Raw genomic sequence first — 21275 nt, 5'->3', positions numbered from 1 at the left:
TTGCAATGCGAACGCTGAGTCATTTCAACTCAATAGATTTTGAACATGCTCTCACTCAATGGCGGTGTTTTGATATAAAGCCAACGTTGAGTAGTTTGAACCCAACATTGGATAAAAAATCAAACTGGTTTAAAAATTAACAACCCGAGTGATGAACTTGATTTCGTGAAAGTGGCAAAGATTTGTGAATATTGATAGTTTTGGCACTGAGTTGGTGATTTTAAGTGACGAACGGTTTATGTGCATCTGTTTGTTAATAAAAGCCGTCAATTAAAAACAAGATTAATAATGATTCGTGAGAATGGAGCTGGAGCGGAGGCACTAAAAGGGAAAATTGATGAAGCCAGTGATCCCAAATTGGAAGGTACTTGAACAAATATTAAAATAGATTTTATAGATTGGTTTTCAATTGAATTCCATTTTCAAATATTTTTTTTTTTTTTCAATAAAAGTATAAGTTTATTTATCGCTATATTGTTTAATTTAAAATTATCTATATAATTGTATCAAACACCGACTTCTAAATTGAAGTTCAATTCTTCTACATTTATCCTACCATTACAATTATCAATGAAGGTAATGTATCTAAACAAGAGTTTCAAAATTTCCCTTCTTGGTGTCGCTGATATACCTTCAAGCGAGGGCCGCAAGAATTCATCAATCGTCAGTGTTCGTTGATAGCCAGTCCAAGCAAGCAGCTTTTGTTGGAGTAGTTGGTGCGCTGCGCGCACTCTTGTGCAGCCAAAAAATTTGTGCTGGATGGTCTCCTCACCAGCTCTACAGTGTATACACACTGGCTCATCAGTTCGTCTCATTTTAAACAGCAGTTGACGATGTGGCAACTTATTGTTGAGGTACATGTATAGAGTACTTTTTTCCGCAGACAGCAGACTTCGACCAGAAATATTTTTCCAAACACGGACCCAATTGGTATTTGGATTTTTGATCTCCACTTTTGGTTTGTCTGTTTGTTCGATGAAATAACGATGGATCGAACAGGCGGAGGGGTGAAGACGGATTTGAAGGAGAAGATGTGTAATATTGCTTAGGATGATTTTAAAACAAGGAAGATCGCGGATGGAATTTGAGTTGGGAGGAATTGCTTGTTGTAGTAAGGAATTATAAAAAGGAAGGGAGTCTAATTCGTGTATATGTCGGTTAATCAATAAAGCCTTACATTTAAGCGCCGGTAAATGCAGTTTGAGGCCACCATCCTCTCTGTTGCGTGACATTTGCTGCATAGGTATAGTAGCATAACACCCACGGAAGAGATAGCTACGCATGGTGGCCGTTAGTTTCGCTATGTGTGCTGGAGTCGGTGCTAAGTTGGCTGCCATGTACCAGATTTTCGATGTCAAGAAAACGTTTAACAGCGTAACTTTCTGATGTAGCGTCAAACTGCGCAACGAATGATGCCAAATTTGTCGTCTGAAATTGGTTACCAGAGTGTTCCAGTTGAACGAAACCATCTCCTGTACTGAGTTTGTAAAAACTACGCCAAGTATTTTGATAGTTTCCTCCGTCCGCAGCCATGGTACTGTCATAGGGTGATTAGTTTCACCGACGTCGATTGCCGTTGTTTTTGCTTCATTCAAGCGGGCTCCGGAAGCATTTCCAAACCGCCTGATCAGATCTCGCATTGTATTGAGCTGCTCCACACTGGTGACGATGGCACTAATGTCATCTGCATAAGCAACTACCAAATCAGTCCCACACACGCGTTCTTATTGTCGTAGGAGAGGGTGCAGATATATCACGAACAAATGCATTGAAAGTGGGTCCCCCTGACGAACCGATCTCTGAATTGAAAAGGGTGCGGAGAGGTGTCCGTTGATGAGCAGTCTGGAGGAGGAAGCAGTCGATATACGAGAGAGTAAATTCACTAATGCCGTGTTAAAGCCCAGGGATCGCATTGTATTGAATAAAAATTGTTGATCGACGCGATCAAACGCATGATCCAGATCAAAGGAAATAAGCTTTCCCGCACCGCGTTTTTTTACCAGAACGATCACTCCGTTCATGAACTCGTTTGGAATGTTTGATCCGATGGCTTCATTCAAAATTAAGTTTAGTTCTCGGTCACATTGAAAGTTTTTAAGTAAAACTCTTTTGGAAGGCCGTCGGGGCCAGGAGATTTTTTTGATGAGCTGGATCGAATAGCAGATAGTATTTCGTCTGTCGTGATTTCATTCATACAGCCTTCGTTCGCCGCATCCTCTTCTGGGATGACTCTCTCGCATTGGAATATTTCATCCACTTCCTCCACATTCTCTCGTGCATACAGACCAGAAAAATATTGAACCATATGATCACGTATATTATCAGCGTTGTCTATTATTTCGTCCGTTTCGGTCTGCAATAGTTCGATGGTGGTTCTCTTTCGTGCTCGTTCTCCTAGTTGGTAGCTAGACAGTGGTTCTCCGGCGACGAACATTTCGTTTATTTGCACGAACATTTCGGAGAAGCGGCGTTGATGTAGCAGCATTTCGGCTTTTATCCGGTTGATGGTGGTGAGTATGGCACGGTTGTTGTAGTAGTCGTCATATGCTTGCCGGAGTAGTACGTAGAGACGTTGTTGTTCCCGATAAAAGCAATCGTACATTATTTTGGACTTCCATCGAAAGAACAATTTAATTTTCGGCTTCGCCACTGCTAGCCACCATTCCATCCATGACTGGAGATTGCGGCGTTGACGAGTCCAGTACTGCCACTGTGTTTGGAACTCTTCGATGTGTTCGGTAGTGAGGAGGTGGGGGCGGAGACACCAAAAACCGTTCCCATGTGCTTGGTTAGGAAGAGGGAGACATACCCTAGCGGTGACGGCTTTGTGGTCAGAGAAACAACATACATGGGTAGTGACGGATCTTAGCTGCTCTCGGAGACCAGCACTCACGTAGAATCGATCGAGCCTGGACGAGGAGTTATGAGTGATATACGTATATGCAGTATCTCGTGGACGTAGTTGTTGCCAGACATCAAGCAGACGCAGTTGCTGTACGGTGGCTAACAGAGCAGGACTCGAGTTGTTTCCCGTCGCATCGCATTGCCGTAGCACACAATTGAAATCGCCCCCTAGGACGGTGTGGTCAGTGCGATGGCGAAGATAATATGCGATCGTGTTGTTGAAAAAACGCTCTCGTTCGGCACGCAGAGCGGTTCCTGACGGAGCATACACGTTACAAAGTGTCGTGTTATTTATACGCAGAGCAAGCAATCTCCCGTCCAGACTTTTCTCGATATGAGAGAATTTAAGATGCTCTTTCAGGGCGATAGCTGTTTCATCTCCTAGAGTGATCGACGTTGCAGATGACATTATAGCCGGGCAAAGTAAGCTAATCGTTCTCAACCTCCTGCAGGAAAACGATATCTAGCTCCTGGGTGCGGATAAATGTGCGTAGAGCGTTTAGTTTTGTTTGGTTGGTGATTGTGTTGATGTTGATAGTTCCGATGTTACAGCTGACGTGGTCCATTACTGCTGCATCTCCTCATCGGAAATTAGTTCGTGTTCGTGCTCGGCGGTGGGGGTATCGTTGTCTCCTTCAGTGGGTTTTATCTTTTTGACCACCGGTTTCTTGTGTCTTCGGCTACCGTTCGAGGTTAGCGAGTATTGGGAGCTGTCGGTTTCGTAGTCATCCTTGTTGAGGTGGTTGGTAGGAACTGTACCGAGTGAGATCGGTAGCGGAGAGAGTTTGGCGATCGTTTGCCTGGATAGTCTTGCTGAAATCGGGGCCGCAGGAGGCGGCATCGAGATTTTGACTTGCTTGTTAGCAGAGTGTACTCCTTGGAGATTCAGGGCTCCACCCGAAGTGCTTGGTCTACCGATTTTCCCCGAACTACTGGCCATAGCCCGTGTTAGTATTCGTGTACCTACCGGGTTTGAGGAAGTTTTAGTCGTTGTAGGTTCGGACGGTTTTCCCATCGCTACTTTCGCATACGATTGGTCTGCAGTGGCTTTTTGCACCAGTAATTTTCTGTTTTGCACACAAGGAATACCAATATGAGCAAATTCGTGGCAGTGCAAACAGGTTTGCCTTTGGCCCTTGTAGGCTACCGTGGTTTCTTCGTCCTCAATCTTAACGAGAGAAGGTATGTTTTTCGTTACCGCTACCCGAGCAACACGAACACCTACTATTAAGGGGTTATATACCTTTTTAGTTTTCGAAAAACCAAAAATTTTTTTATTGTATTATCTTCAAATACAACATCTTGAGAACATTTTCACAAATTTTCATAAAGATCTGAGCAATAGGAAGAAAGTTAGAGCGATTTGCAGCGCGCCTCGCCACGGCCGCATAAACTAAATTGAAACTTTACACGCGATTATCTCGGAATAGTGATTTTCGAAAAATGACTTTGCCGTGATCCTGATTGCGGAAAAGCTACTGAATCGATTTCCTTCATCTTTTTTTTTAAATTTTCGTTATTAAATTCGCCGGTCCTTGAACGATCGCTTTTTGAAACATACAGTTACATTTTGCCGCAAAAAATTTTTTAATGCAATTTTTAGCGCTAAAAACGTGCATTTTTTGGGAAAAACGTTCCCGTTAGCACTGAAAACAAAATACTCATAAAAGCGATCGTTCAAGGACCCGGCACACTCCTAAACTAATAAAATAATATGAGTTTGCTGTCGGTTTCGTAGTCATCCTTGTTGAGGTGGTTGGTAGGAACTGTACCGAGTGAGATCGGTAGCGGAGAGAGTTTGGCGATCGTTTGCCTGGATAGTCTTGCTGAAATCGGGGCCGCAGGAGGCGGCATCGAGATTTTGACTTGCTTGTTAGCAGAGTGTACTCCTTGGAGATTCAGGGCTCCACCCGAAGTGCTTGGTCTACCGATTTTCCCCGAACTACTGGCCATAGCCCGTGTTAGTATTCGTGTACCTACCGGGTTTGAGGAAGTTTTAGTCGTTGTAGGTTCGGACGGTTTTCCCATCGCTACTTTCGCATACGATTGGTCTGCAGTGGCTTTTTGCACCAGTAATTTTCTGTTTTGCACACAAGGAATACCAATATGAGCAAATTCGTGGCAGTGCAAACAGGTTTGCCTTTGGCCCTTGTAGGCTACCGTGGTTTCTTCGTCCTCAATCTTAACGAGAGAAGGTATGTTTTTCGTTACCGCTACCCGAGCAACACGAACACCGGTTGTGATGCCACCTAGCTCACCATATGCGTCATCCCAGATCAAGTCACGAACGTAGAAGACTTCGCCGTATTCGGCGAGGAAAGTGGCGATTTGATTGTTGGAGATACCTTCGGAAAGGTCGAAGAACCTCACTTCTACCGCCCCGTCCTCCATCTTAATGCGTAGCTTGTACGACTTTCCGTCAAACATGAACTCGTGCTTACCATCGTGTTGCTCCACGATCTTCTCGGCGAGCTCGAGGTTGTTCACCTTCACAAAGGCACATCCCAGCCGTCTACTGGGTTGAAGTTGGAGCACATTTTCGCGTGTAAGACCGAGTTTTTTTTACGACAAACTAATGAATCTCATCATGAGAAAGCTGCTTCGGAAACTGGGAATAGTCCAGACGGAACGTATTTTCGCGACGCGGCATCACGAGAAATCACGTCTGACGCCGCGGCAGAGGCGAACGCAATGATTGCTCTGGCAATAGGAAACGTATATAAGAAAAAGCCCGTGATCGACTTCCGATAACTGATCGCACAAAAATATCGACTGATCGGCTCAGAAGTTGAACGCTAACTGAAATAATAATAAATCAATCGAATCAAACCACCCAAGATAAAGTTTAAAAGAGTGAACTCAACGTTGAGCATTTTTGACGTATTATAACACTTAGTGCTATACATACACCTACTATTAAGGGGTTATATACCTTTTTAGTTTTCGAAAAACCAAAAATTTTTTTATTGTATTATCTTCAAATACAACATCTTGAGAACATTTTCACAAATTTTCATAAAGATCTGAGCAATAGGAAGAAAGTTAGAGCGATTTGCAGCGCGCCTCGCCACGGCCGCATAAACTAAATTGAAACTTTACACGCGATTATCTCGGAATAGTGATTTTCGAAAAATGACTTTGCCGTGATCCTGATTGCGGAAAAGCTACTGAATCGATTTCCTTCATCTTTTTTTTTAAATTTTCGTTATTAAATTCGCCGGTCCTTGAACGATCGCTTTTTGAAACATACAGTTACATTTTGCCGCAAAAAATTTTTTAATGCAATTTTTAGCGCTAAAAACGTGCATTTTTTGGGAAAAACGTTCCCGTTAGCACTGAAAACAAAATACTCATAAAAGCGATCGTTCAAGGACCCGGCACACTCCTAAACTAATAAAATAATATGAGTTTTTCGATTTCGGTTGACCCGCTGAGTCTCTATCAGGATCACCGCAAGCCTCTGCAAAAAATAGCGTTTCGAGGAAACGGCCATTACTCCAGTAATAATTGGTATATCTCAAAATCAAACGTATTTTGTTGTTGTTGATAAACTCTACTTTCAGAAAAATACCCTTTTGATGCAATGAAAATGGTGCTATGCACTTAAAAATAGATTCAAACTTCCCTCATTTTTCTCGACCAAAAAGGTATATAACCCCTTAAATTAAAATCAAAATTGGCTTCCTGCACCGAACGACTCCGTTGAGTGAAATCGACATAAATTTGGGTACTTTTCGTTTTCCGTGTAGTCTTAATCCCGTAACACGTGTTAAATATATGACAGTATGTGTTGTTACTTGACTTTTGCGCTATTGCTTCTAAAGTAATAAGGAAAAGTTTTGCGTGTGGTACAGCGGTGCTTGGAGAATTATGTTTTGAAGTTTGTTTTGATTGGGAAATTCAATTTTGTTTACCTTGCCTTGCCTCAACAATGGCTAAACGGACAGGGCATTCTTAAAAATTCTACATATGGTTTCCGTTACAATTGGCGCACTGAAATTTTTTACTCTTTTTCACAGGACATGTGTCCTTTTTGTGAGAGTTTCCACAATAAAAGCATTTTTGGTCCATGATACAGAACTTAAATCCATGGCCATATCGTTGGCAAGTACGGCATTGGGTGATATGCTTTTCACCTCCGCCAAACTTGCTATAAATTCCCCACTTTACACGCACATTATACAAAGCATGTGCTTTTTGAAAAAATTTTAAGTTGTTAACCTCACTGCGGTTAAAATGTCTGTTTCACCACCTGTTTCCACCTCGTGATTTTTGTTTCAAAAGAATTACTTGGGTCGGGGCTATGCCAAGTAATTCTGTCAGAGTAATTTTGATCTCATCAACGGTTTGATCGTTGGTGAGACCTTTCAAGACAACCTTGAATGGCTTGGTGTTCTTGGTGTCGTAGGTAAAAAAATTGTACATCTTGTCAGTTAAATACTGAACAAGACGATCACGACCCTTTATTGAGTCGGCTAATAAGCGGCATTGACCTCTACGGCCAATTTGATAGGTAACTTTAACGTCAGAAACAAACGTTGAAAGTTCCTTTTCAAAAAATATTAAATTCAGAATAAATAGTTACCACAATAGGTGGAACTTTCTCCTTTTTTAAAGAATTTACATTTTTCATAGTATCATTACTAATAACTTCCATTTCACCGGCTTCTTGCTCAGGCAAAATATCGAACATGTTATCGCTGCAGACACTCGAATTGTCCGAGAGAGAATCCTCGTAGTGATGCGCGGTTTCTTTTTTCGCCCTGTCATTTCAGGTGATACGAAAAAAGTTAAAACAAATTGAAAGTTATAACAAATGTTAAATTAAAAAGTAGGTAGTCTTGAGAAAGACTGATGGGAAATAACTTTCAGGTAGTCTTTAAAAGACACACTGACAAAACACAAACTTTGAAGCTATAGGCAGTCTGATCTGTAGGACAGTTCAAAACGCACTGACGTCACAGAGGTTATAGATCAAAGAGGAACGGTTACCATTAGAAGGGGAACCCCAAGCCACGCCGTGAGAGTTAAAATCTCCCAAAATCAAACGTGGGAGGGGAGATGTTCTATTAAATCAAAGAGCAGCCGTTGCCCAACCTGTGCTCTGGGAAGAATATATATTGAGGCAATACATAGCTCTTTACCTTGTATTGTTATTTGACATGCGACAGCTTCGACGCCTGGGACCGAAGGAAGGTTAATACGATAGCAAGAATAGCACTTCCTAATCCCTAGAAGTACTCCTCCGTAAGGGGTGTTTCGGTCAAGGCGAATTATATTAAAATCATGGAAGTTAAGATCTACATTTGAAGTGAGCCAAGTTTCACAGAGGGAAAATGCATCACATTTATGCTTATTAATCAAAACTTTAAATGAATCAGTTTTGGGGATGATACTTCTACAATTCCACTGTAAAATAGAGATAGAATCCTTCATCTCAGCCGATGAATACGATCGCTGCAAGGAGGGGCCATTTAGCAGTCAACTGCTTCAAAAACGTTTTAACTGTTGGTAGAAATGTCAGCAGAAGACTTTTAAGAGGATCAGTTATGTTGAAATTTTCAGAAATCCAGTCCACAATATCTGAAAACTCCAGCAGTCCAGATTCTGGCTTAATCTTGGACGAAAAAGAAGGAACAGTTTTTCCAGGTTCCTGGAAGTGCCGTAAACTCCTTACTTGAATTCAATTTAGCCAATCCCGGAGGAGTTTGCTTCGGATTTTCTACAGCACTTTTTTGTTTCTTAGTATCAGCCACTTCAGATGGAGACCTTCTCTGTCCCTACCTAGGAAGCCTAAGGGAAGGATATTTTTCTCTTCCTAGATTTCCCGGGTTCAACAAAAGAAGGTTCCCCAACTGAATCGTCAGAATCAGACTCATCGGATGACAAGACCTCAAAAAGATTCGAGGAAACCAGTCTGGTGGCAGCGGTCTCTTCGAGCATTTTTACGAAAGTGCGCTTAGAGCGCTAACTAGCGAAACTACATCGAATGCTCGGTTACTGGACAGCGAGAGTCATCGGATTCTCGCTCAAGTTAAGTACCATCCATATAATGTACCTGATCACAACCAACGGCTCATCACACGTTTCAGCATACCTGACGCTACTCCTGTCGCTTGTGAATGCTTATACGCCGCAACTTCCACTATTCTTCCTGTCTCATCACCGCCGGAACGCACCATGTATGGCCTTATGGAAGCCCCTTCCACCCCCGCGTCAGCCAAGTCTCGTCAACAGGGTCACGACCTTCAACTGATGACGGGGTGTTGGAAGAGGGTTTGCAAACCGTGCCCGCAGGCAAGTATCGCTGCTTAACTCAGTCTGCTCGCGCTGATAAAAAGCTTCCTTCTAACAAATTTCGATCCTCTGACCTCCACATTTATTACCAAAACGTGGGCGGCATGATCACTTCCATCGAAGAATATTTGCTTGCTTGCTCGGACGAAAGCTATGACGTTATTGTTTTCACCGAAACATGGCTGAACGACCGTACACTATCGTGTCAAATTTTCGGCGACAACTATGATGTTTTTCGGACAGATCGTTGCCCCCTCAACAGCACAAAACCCATTGGAGGAGGAGTGCTTATTGCTGTTAATCATCGATTCAAGGCAGTATTAATCGAAAATAAGTCTTGGGCGAGTATTGAACAAGTTTGGATTCGACTGAAGCTTTCTGGTTACTCGCTTTTTCTATGCCCCATCTACATCCCACCTGACAGAGCACGTGACGCGACGCTTACCAACACCCATTGTAATTCGATAAATACGATCTGTGAGCAAGCTCTTCCCAATGACGAGGTAGTTGTGTTTGGAGATTTTAATTTTTCTGGTGTGAAGTGGCGCTCTAGTCCGGATGGTTTCCTATTTGCTGATCCAATGGTGTCGTCTTTTCACCACGGGATCAATAACTTGCTTGACTGCTATAGCTCTAATCTGTTACGGAAGATCAATCACATAAATAACGAGAATGGCAGAATTTTGGATCTATGTTTCGTCAGCAATGTTGACTGCGCACCGGGGATAAACATTGCTGCATCTCCCCTAGTAAAAACCGTGACGTACCATCCCGCACTACATCTTACGACCAGGACTACTCTTTCGGATTTATGCTGCACGGTTGATACTGTCTGCTATGATTTTAATAAAGCGGACTATGATAGTATCCTCAACATTCTGTTGAAAATCAATTGGAATGAGGAACTTGACAACGACAATATCGACACAGCAGTTCAAGTATTTTCGAACATCATGAGCTATGTTATTGATCGCCACGTACCCAAGCGAGTTGTATCTAAATCTAAACGTCTACCTTGGCAGACTAGTGAATTGCAGCGCCTAAAACGCTTACAGCGAGCAGCTTTGAAAAGATACTCTAAGTTTGGAGGATTATCGCTGCGCGACGAGTACCTAAAGGTTAACTACACCTACAAACGGATGAGCCGAGAATGTCATTCCAACCATCTACGCAGCGTACAGAGTAAACTGAAATCGGATCCAAAGGGTTTTTGGAAATATGTCAACGAGCAGCGTAAAGAGCGGGGACTACCTTCAACGATGTTTTACGATGAACGTACGGAATCGGACTTCCAGAACATATGTGACCTATTTGCTCAAAAATTTTCCAGTGTTTTCTGCAATGAACCACTATCGTTGAGTGAAGTATCTTCTGCCGCAAGCAACGTATCACTGCATGGACAGTCTTTGAATGTTTTCGACGGTCGGCACTATCTAACCTGAAGCTTTCTTCCTCGGCCGGCCCTGACGGCATACCCGCCGTTCTACTAAAGCGATGTGCTACTGGCGTATTAACCCCGCTTCGTCATTTATTCCGCCTTTCACTCTCGACTGGTAACTTTCCATCTTTATGGAAGTTCGCGTTCATGTTTCCGGTTCACAAGAAAGGGGACAAGAGGAACATCGACAGTTACCGGGGCATCTCCGCTCTGTGTGCAGTCTCGAAACTATTGTTGGGTGGAGTTGGTCGTGATGGAACCGATTTTCAGCTACTGTAAAGCCTGTATTACACTCTTTGACCAAGCCACAATGGTCGGAAAATTGAAATTTCCGGCCAAAATTCATTTTTTTGTGCCAAATTGTTGGTTTTCCACTGCAGATAATTATGACATATAAGAAAAGTCTTGTACTGACAAGGGACTGTCTATAAACCACGTAAACTGAGGCAAATGTCTTGTGTTTTCGAATAAACGTAAATAACTCGTTAGTGGAACGAGATAAACGATTACTGTTTTCAGCAAAGATGCACATAATAGTAAAACGCTTCTTATGGCTTTGAGGTTTAGTTCACTTTTTGTCCGCAGAGATGGCGCACGAATCTAACTTTTGATAGGAACATCCAAGAGATATGGTTTCTTCAGCAAAGTTGTAAAGCTATTTAATTCAAACAAAACTACTGAAGACGAAACGATTTAGCAAATCTCGATTGTAGAGCCACCAAATGTTGATACAGTTTTCTATGGTCTTGTTTGTAAAAAACTGTTTTGAACGGTGCTTGATCAATTCAATGCAATCATTTATAACAATTTCTGTTCTAGGTTGTATGAACAAACTCACTAAATCGATCTTTTTAACTTCCTCGTAGGACATTGCTCGCTTCTTCGTAAAACACTTGAATAACACTTCAAAACTGTAAAGCACACATAAAACTTTGTTTCCTCCACATACACAAGCAATCAGACCGACTCAAAGGTATGAAGTAGAATTAGTCAGCCATAAAAGACATATGAGCCGCATGATTCAAGAGCATAACAATATGTGTGAGATTGCTGGTTCACGCGTGGGAGTAGTTGTGAGGTTAACTCAATGGAATTTCCTGTATGGAAAACCTGACTGCAATGTTGGAAAATGCAACCATGAGAACCTCCATTTGTTTATGCTGTATGCCGACATATCCGGTACACAGCTTCTACTTCGGCTGTAACTGACGAATAAATGCCCAAATGCAAGCTCGAACCATTTGTTTAACTCTGGCTGTAATATTTGTGTTTGGTGACAGAAGTTTGCGTGTGGTGTTTCATGGCCGTGTTTTCATAAAACAAACATTGGGAATCATTTTTAGGATAATAATTCATGTTTTTATTCGGTTTAGTATGATTTCACATGAATAATCGCTAAGTCTCAGCGATGTTGTAATAAGTTAACAAGATAAATTTCAGAAAAAAACTTTGGGTTGATAAAAAAACATCGTTTGAAGATAATAAAGATACACGCGAAAATCAATTTATTGCTAATATTAACCTTTTTTTTGAACAAAATGAAAAAAATATTTTTTTTACTAAATTGTGTACAACTGAATAATCATACTAATTTTCAAGTTTTTCCAGTATATTTTTGAACCTAATTGCTATGACATACGTTGATAAGTCTCCATTAAATTTCTAAAAATTACATAAAAAATTAAAAATTTTAAATTATCTTTTTCTACAAAAACGCAAATTTTACTCAAACTTTTAACATATGTTATAAACAACGTATATTCTAATAAACCAATCAATCTAATTATTTTACGTTTTTTCAGTGTGTTTTGAGCCAAATTGCTATAATATACGAAAAACTTTGTTGATGGATCACCCAAAAATTCAAAAATTGCAAAAAAATGGAAAATTTTTAATCATCTTTTTCTACCAAAACGCAAATTTTCCGCAAACTTTTAACACATATTTTTGAAGGGCACAAGTAGGGCTCTCAGACACACTATCAGGTGCTGTGCTTACACGTGCTTACATTTAATGTTTTTGATGGTCAAAATTAGGAAAATTACGCATATTTTCAATGTGGCCTGCGACTGACTCTGTAGGGTTGAAATCTATTACCCATCCTGTTTCAGGAAACTGATTTAATAAGCTTTCAATCATATTTGAACATACCATGATAGCTTTAGTAGGTTTTTATATATTCCAAAATATTCAGAAAAACTATTTTTCTCCGTTTCTGAAATAGGTAACTTTGAGGGCATTTTTCAACATGAACCGTTTTTTGTATCAAGATTTCATTCAAAAATCATGAAAATATAGATAAAATACTACAAAATCATGTGCTCAAAACATCCTGAATATGAAATTCGCATTTTGGTAATTTTGGCCACTCTTTTATATAGGGACCGTCTTATGTGCAAGCGTCAAATATTTGGCACTTTTTGACAGATAAAAATTTGGTCAAAGATAATTGTTTGTCACTCTCCAATTTTAACATGGGGCAAACACGGGCAAACAACAACCATGATGTCAAACAAATTTGACCATTATGTCAGAAGGTCAAATATTTGACCATTAGACAAAGAGTGTACTACAGGCTTAAGCCTCTCATCTCTGACACGCAACATGGATTTATGCCGAAACGCTCAACGACGACAAATCTTTTAACGTTCACTTCATATGCAATAGATGTTATGTCGAAAGGGTTTCAAACAGACGCTGTATACACTGATTTGTCAGCAGTCTTCGATAAAATCAACCACGACATCGCTATTGCAAAACTTGACCGAATGGGTTTTGGAGGCAATATTTTACGTTGGCTTCAGTCATATCTTGCGGACCGCCGCATCGCTGTTGAAATCGGAGACAACCGATCAAAAAAATTTCATGCTGCTTCCGGAATTCCACAAGGTAGTCATCTTGGGCCGTTAATTTTCCTTTTATACTTTAATGATGTCAATTGCGTCCTTAACGGTCCCAGGTTATCTTTTGCTGACGACATGAAAATATATGCCGAAATCAGATACTCAGAAGATGCTCTCAATTTACAACATGAATTTGAAAATTTTGCTAAATGGTGTGATATGAATAGGATGACTTTGAACTCTGATAAATGTTCTGTGATTTCGCTGACCAGGAAAAAGCGGCCTATAATGTTCAACTATCACTTGGGTGCAGTACCAATTAAACGAGAAGGATGCGTGAAGGATTTGGGAGTCTGGATCGATGGTCAACTCACATTCAAGGAGCATATATGCTACACTGTTGCTATAGCTTCTCGAAATTTATGACTGATTATGAGAATGGCCAAGAATTTTAAAGACGTGTCCTGTTTAAAAAGTCATATTGCTCATTAGTCCACTCGACGATAGAATACTGTTCGGAAGTGTCCAACCCTCATTACCTCAATGGTGTTAATAGAATCGAGGCAATTCAACGAAGATTTGTTCGTTTCGCTCTTCGTCATCTACCATGGAGTGATCCTCACCAGTTGCCAAGTTACGAAAATCGGGCGCAGCTCATCGGTCTCGACTCTTTGCAAGTAAGACGGGATCTTTCGCGCGCTATGGTAATTGCCGACACCCTCATGGCGCGAACTGACTGTGCTGTACTTCTGGGTAATATCGACATAAACGTGAATTCCCGAATTGTTCGAAACATCCCTTTTCTACGAGTTCCTTTTCGTCGCACAAACTATGGGGCAAACGGAGCTCTCATCGGACTACAACGTGTTTTCAATAGTTCAACACCTTCCTCGCACTAGGATTAGAAGTAGTTTTTTAAGTATATTAAGACACAATCATTAGGGCCAGATAGAGTCTGTCGATTTTTTTTGTGTGTAAAATGTGTAAATAAACCGCTTTATCTTCTCTTGGCGCTGTTTGAACGCGGGACATGCAGACAGCTCATGCGGAGTCTGCCCACAAGAGAGGCACTTTTCAGCACCCTTATTACTGGCGTCATCCGCATGTTGCTCTCCGCACTTGCCACAACGTGCTTTATTGCCACAGTGGGAGGCCGTATGGCCCAACTGTTTGCACCTTACACAATTCATTACCCGCGGTACAAACAAGCGCACGGGTAGACGCACCTTGTCCACGAGCACATAGCTCGGCAGAGCAGTCACGCGAAAAGAGTCTGATGGGGTGTAAGTTTTTACACCCTTGTCGAGCAACACTGAATATAATTGCTTACATTCGAGTATCTTGACTGGTTTCAGGCTAGAATCCTTGAAAAGGCCTTTTCCAGCCTTCAACATGTCCTCGACGGTCAGACTCGATTCGCTGACCACACCGTCAAACTCAAGTACGCGAGCTGGAATGTACACGTGGTACTCCCACGTGAAGAGCTCACAAGCAGCTATTTCGTTTGCTTGCTTGAAGTCGGATACCAAAACACGCAGTTTATTTGGGCGTACTTTCGTTATTTCAGTGACGGCTGAAAACCGTGCCAGATCTCCACAAATTTGCAATCTGTTCAATGCTTTTATTTTCGGCCGGAAAAATACAGCCCCAATACTTGCTTTGCCCTGCGGATACTGCTTTAGCCGATGGGTAGCTTCCTGCGGGGCACCATTTTTAACCCTTAGAACTTTCTATCCGGGAGGGCTAGGCGGTGGAACGAGCGGGTTTTCATCCCCGCTTTCGGTCATGCCACCATCGTCGTCCATGTTGGACGCGTGAGCCACACACGGAAAACGCCAATCAGCAAATAATATTGTAGAAAAAAACAAGAAAATAAAAACTACTTAGCTTCTGCAGACGCTCTCCTCCACAATCAGCGCACGGGCGATGCCAATCTCTTTTTACTTTTCCTTCCAGCAGGGTTGGTTGTCCGATCGTTCGAAGCTGCAGCCGTTACAGCCACACAGCAGCACCAACACAGCCAAGGGACGATCCATTAATGATGTCACGCTAAATTTGGGAAAAATTAGCTCCCCCCCTCCCCCTTGTCACAAGATGTCACAACTTCCTTGACCCCCCCCCCCTTAATTACGTCACGTTTTTAAAACCCCCCCACCCCCTGGAAATAATGATGAAAAATCGAGGAATTTGTTAGGAATGCATTTTTTCTCAGTGAGAACGATTTTACTGAAAGAAAAACTGAAACTAAAAGGAAAAGAAGATTATAGAAGATAACTAGAAAAGGATGCTGTTGATAGGGACGCATATCGACGACATAGAAAGCCGAGACAGTAATTGCAGCATCATTGCTGATTTTTGAAAGACCATCAATATTTAGTTCCTCTTCTTCAATCAATTCGCAATCCAAATCTTCTCCACATTGTAGTGGGCATAGTCCTTTCTAGTCAAAGAATTTATAGTGGTCCTAAATTTAAATATACAGTGAAAAAATTAGTTGAGTGAATTTTAATGAAACTGAGTATATGAAAACAACAGTGTATAACCAGAGCACGCAAAACAAACTGAGGAGAGAAAAGAGAATTAGTTGGTAAGCAGCGGAAGTCAACTTACGAAGACTCGGTGAGAGAGAAGCATAGATAGAAAACTCCAGAGCTAGAGGGAGAAAGCACGAACCAAACTGGTGAGATAGCTGTAGAGAGCTACGAAGAGGGGTATTGCATTTCACCGAAGGAAAAGTTCAGCATTCTGTTGGCTATACTTGGAGCGCGTGGATGCTCGTGCTTTTATCCCCAAAAATATGGCGTCGAAACGCAAAGCGGATCGAGACCGGCACGACACACATGTTACAAAAGCCAAGCATTTTTATTTATGTTTTGTAACAATTTTTGTATTGATTGGATTGAGAGACACTAAAAATTAATGAAATTGCGCTGTCATTCATAAACGAACATGCACGGTAAAACAGAATTAACGAACATTATGGTTTTTAACGTGAAAAAAATTGTCATTTATTTTATCTAAAGCAAATCCTAAGCAAAAAAAGGGATCGTAGAACTATAAATGAATAGGCGGGGGCCTAGCGTGGGTTCGAATCCCAACGCCGACATATGTGTCGATGGTTGTGGGGTGGAGTGATCCACTTACAACCAACCCAACTAGTCTAAATTCAATTCTAGCCGACACCGGGTTATTTTATGAGGCGAAAAATCTCTGGGATCACGCCTTCCATCGCATGAGGAAGTAAATCCGTTGGCGCCGGTCCGTTAATCAACGCACAGTGGAGAGTCGCTGGCCATCGACCCAAAAATGAAAATGCGAATTTCATTTCAATTATATTTTTCCTATAGTTGTATACTATTGAAGTGTCAGAATCCAAATTTAAGAGCATTACGACAAAATTTGAATATTCTATGATTTTTCAAAGTGTACTGAATCAGTGTTTTTTAGCGTTTTTCTTGAAAAAAAAATGCAATGTTGCGAAATTTGCTGGAGCCTCAAGGGTAACTTGTATCTTGATGACGTCTATGGAAAAGTTGTCTGTAAAATAGTGGAGAATATATCCTCTTCATTGGATGAATCAGGAACATCTAGTCCGATCCTGCGCAGAGTTGCGCAGAGTACCCTTGTTTTGAAGAGAAACAACAAGTGTTCGGCACATATCGAATTTTCAAAATGTAAATTTAAATTGCACACTGCAAACAGTCAACAGAATAACAAATGGCTCATATAAGTCTGATAAGAACAACGTTTTCAAACATATTTCAGTATGATTAATCATACTGTTTTCATATTTACAAGTTTAAGCCATCAATATTACAATATTCAACACAGTATCAAAAACTAAACATTGTTTATGTTTCGTTTCACCTGCACTGAGTACCAAAATCATAATTTAAGTTTGTATCATACCAGTCACATGTAAAAACAATCGTGTAAACACAAACCATGAAATAATCAATCGGCTGCTAATTTCTACAGAACAAATTGTGAATTATTATTCTGACGTTAGAAACTGCATTTTGAAAGCTCTCCTTGAAGATATTAAAACTATATTAAAAATGAACACAAAAATGAAGATGAAGGTGGAAGTGAGTGAAAAGAAGAATTCGATAAAAAGACGCAATGTAACATAGTCACTTTGAAAAAAAAACCAAGTCATAAGTAATTTTTATCACGAAGCATATTTTTCAATTGATATTTTTTCATTTTCTCAATAACTGAATAATATTTTTATATTTTTTCATGGCATATGAAAGTCCTTCAAGCATCATGCATTTTGCTTTCCAAAAAATTGAAACCGGCGTAAAATTTTCCTCATATAATATATATAAAAACATAAAAATTCCCCTGACGTCAAAAATACACATTTTCATGCAAAAAATAACATCAAATTCGGACTCAGTGTCCCAAAATTATATAAAAACCATGTATTTTCCATGATATGAAGACATTTTTTTGCTTGGCCAGAATTTGTATGGAGTCGCCCCACTGTGCAACGGGTCGTAAGTTAGGGTCCTGAGTGGAGCCGCCTCCCTGGGCGTCGGTGATTGGCACTACAAAAGTGGCGGAACTAGACCGACGGAAAATAAGCGAGAATAAAAAAACTATGAATGAATGATGCAAATAACATAAATAGTTCTGAGTTGAACTCTGTGGTTAGGTATGTGACTTTTTTATTTATTTATTTATTTTTTGAGTTTAAATGTGATGTCACACTCACGATAACCCCCCCCCCCCCATATGTCACAAAATGTCACAATAATTGAAACCCCCTCCCCACTCCTAAACGCATGACATCATTAATGGATGGTCCCCAAACAGCAGTGCGCCGGGTACTGAATCTCTTCAAGTAGCGACACAACGCACGTGTCTGTTGGCGTCCGGTAACGAAAGGCGATGATGCGTTGCTTTGTCTTCAATAGACGACAGCAGTGCACACGCAATACAATAGACGGTGACCGTGAAGGCGGATTTTTTTTAATTAATTTATAGGAATTTTAACTGCAGCGGCAGTCATTCATCCCTTTTCTTTATTGAACTAGTAAAAGCCCCTATTAGACTTGTTTTATTGTATAAAAAAAATACTGATATATTTATTTACATAAAATTTCACGTATAAGGCCTGTTTCTCGGATGAACTTTGCTAATTTGACTTCCTCTATTTTGTCATAGGACAAAACTACTCCTATATGCGGTTTCAATTTACATTCTTCCCGTTGTGTTGATGTATTATTCTAGTATGCCCTATTCGGAGTCTGGTTACTGCTCTCTGCTCTGTGGTCGATAAACGATCCGGCCAAGGTATTTAATGTAGTTGGTTTGATGGTTGCTAACAAACCATCACCGTTTTGAAGTAGAATACTTCTCTTAGGAAGTTCGGCTACATAGGGATGTGAAATGAAAATCTGAAACCGAAAAAAGTGAGAAATATGTCCAATTTCAAATGCTAATAAATCGGTTAGTTTTCGATGGATTTCCTTCGTTTTTGCAGTAATCGATTAGAAAATCTTCTAAGAAATTCAAGAGCATTACGACAAAATTTGAATATTCTATGATTTTTCAAAGTGTACTGAATCAGTGTTTTTTAGCGTTTTTCTTGAAAAAAAAAATGCAATGTTGCGAAATTTGCTGGAGCCTCAAGGGTAACTTGTATCTTGATGACGTCTATGGAAAAGTTGTCTGTAAAATAGTGGAGAATATATCCTCTTCATTGGATGAATCAGGAACATCTAGTCCGATCCTGCGCAGAGTTGCGCAGAGTACCCTTGTTTTGAAGAGAAACAACAAGTGTTCGGCACATATCGAATTTTAAAAATGTAAATTTAAATTGCACACTGCAAACAGTCAACAGAATAACAAATGGCTCATATAAGTCTGATAAGAACAACGTTTTCAAACATATTTCAGTATGATTAATCATACTGTTTTCATATTTACAAGTTTAAGCCATCAATATTACAATATTCAACACAGTATCAAAAACTAAACATTGTTTATGTTTCGTTTCACCTGCACTGAGTACCAAAATCATAATTTAAGTTTGTATCATACCAGTCACATCATTCTGTGCCGAACACGCATCAGTACTGGACGTGTTTGGTGATCGGTCCGATAGAGTATAAAACAAAAGACGTGTGAACAAGTGTTGGCATTGTTTGCCTGGTCGAGTGAAATAAATCCGGGTTCAAGGTCGTGCCTTTGTGCAACTGTTTCGCATCGTGACTGCCAGCTGGTGCGTAAGCCGATTTGGCTGCTGGCTGGATTGTGCTACAGCAGTGGACGAGACACAAACGAGGAAAAAGAAGAAGCCATCAGTGTCAGCGAGTTGTATCGCTGTGTGGAGTGATCTCACACCTGGCTCGCTGCTGGTGGCTGTTTGGTGCTGCTGTATTGGTGCTGCTGGCTGTAACGGCTGCTACTTCGAACGATCGGACAACCAACCTTACTGGAAGGGAGAAATAAAAAGGTACGTGTTCTTGTCAGCGCTAGTGCGCTAGACTTAGCGCGATGGATGTAGATCCCTCGCCTCCCGCGCCACCATCCCCGAACCCCTCTGACCCTGACCCTTCTGTTACCCCCTCCCCTGTTCATTCTTCAGTCCCCCCTCGCCCCAGGCTTTACCCAGACGGAGCCCAGGGCAGCTATACTGTTTATTTTCGGCCAAAGGCAGGACCGAAATCAAAAAAGTTGAACCTCTTGCAGATTTCTAAAGACCTGACGAAGGAGTACAAGGGCGTGACCGAAATTTCCAAGGTCCGGCCTAACAAGCTCCGTGTCGTGGTCGGTAACCTGAAAGAGGCCAACGATATAGCTTGCTCTGAGCTCTTCACACGCGAGTATCGCGTTTACATACCCGCACGAGACGTGGAGATCGACGGTGTCATAACCGATTCGAGTCTGTCCGTCGAGTGTATACTGCAAAGTGCCAAAGGGTGCTTTAAGAACAAAACGTGTCCCGAAGTAAAGGTGCTCGACTGCAAGCAATTGCGGTCAGCATCGATCATCGGTGGTAAAACAGTATACACCCCGTCAGACTCGTTTCGAGTTACGTTCGCCGGGTCAGCGCTACCAAGCCACGTCTCGATCCACCGGGTTCGTCTCCCTGTGCGATTATATGTGCCTCGCGTCATGAACTGCCTGAATTGTAAGCAGTTAGGCCACACCGCCGCCTACTGCTGCAATAAGGCACGTTGTGGCAAGTGTGGGGAGAATCATGCGGATGATTCCTGCAGTAAAAATGCTGAAAAATGCATTCACTGTGGGGAGAGTCAGCATGAGCTCTCGACATGTGCGGTGTACATGCAGCGCAGGGATAAAATAAAGAGGTCTCTCAAAGAGCGTTCGAAGCGTTCTTACGCTGAGATGCTGAAGAAGACCGTTACCACTTCTCCCATTACATCAAACCCTTATGATCTGTTGTCCTCTGATGAAACCGATTCTGACGATTCACCAGCGGGAACATCTTACGCCAATCCTGGGGAGTCTAGAAAGAGGAAAAATATTTCCTCTCCTAAACTTCCCAGAAAAGGTCCTAAGATTTCTTAAAGTGAAATGAAAGTTACAAGCAAACCAAACAGTGCTGCGGAAAAACCGAAGCAAACTCCTCCTGGGCTTGCAAATTTAAAGTCCCAGAAGGAGTTCCCAGCACTGCCAGGAACATCTAAAACCCCAGTTGCTCCTTTTGCACTCCCAGTTGATGAAACAAACTCTGGATTAGTGAAATTTTCTGACATTGTGGACTGGATTTTTGAAACTTTCAATGTACCCGATCCAATTAAAATTTTTCTTACAGC

At 41.3% G+C, this 21275-nt stretch overlaps 1 protein-coding gene across 1 annotated transcript; it reads left to right on the top strand.

The window, feature by feature from the left end:
• The first annotated feature begins 9305 nt into the window (after positions 1 to 9305).
• LOC129717209 (uncharacterized) lies at positions 9306 to 10643 on the top strand. Its single transcript, XM_055667062.1, has one exon. It carries the CDS (start codon positions 9306 to 9308, stop codon positions 10641 to 10643), a length of 1338 nt encoding a protein of 445 aa, XP_055523037.1.
• The last annotated feature ends 10632 nt before the right edge of the window (positions 10644 to 21275 follow it).

This window comes from Wyeomyia smithii, chromosome 1, assembly GCF_029784165.1.
Source record: "Wyeomyia smithii strain HCP4-BCI-WySm-NY-G18 chromosome 1, ASM2978416v1, whole genome shotgun sequence".
NCBI classification, from domain to species: domain Eukaryota; kingdom Metazoa; phylum Arthropoda; class Insecta; order Diptera; family Culicidae; genus Wyeomyia; species Wyeomyia smithii.
The sequence above is the reverse complement of the archived record's forward strand: the minus strand, read 5'-3'. Positions and strand labels throughout refer to the sequence as shown.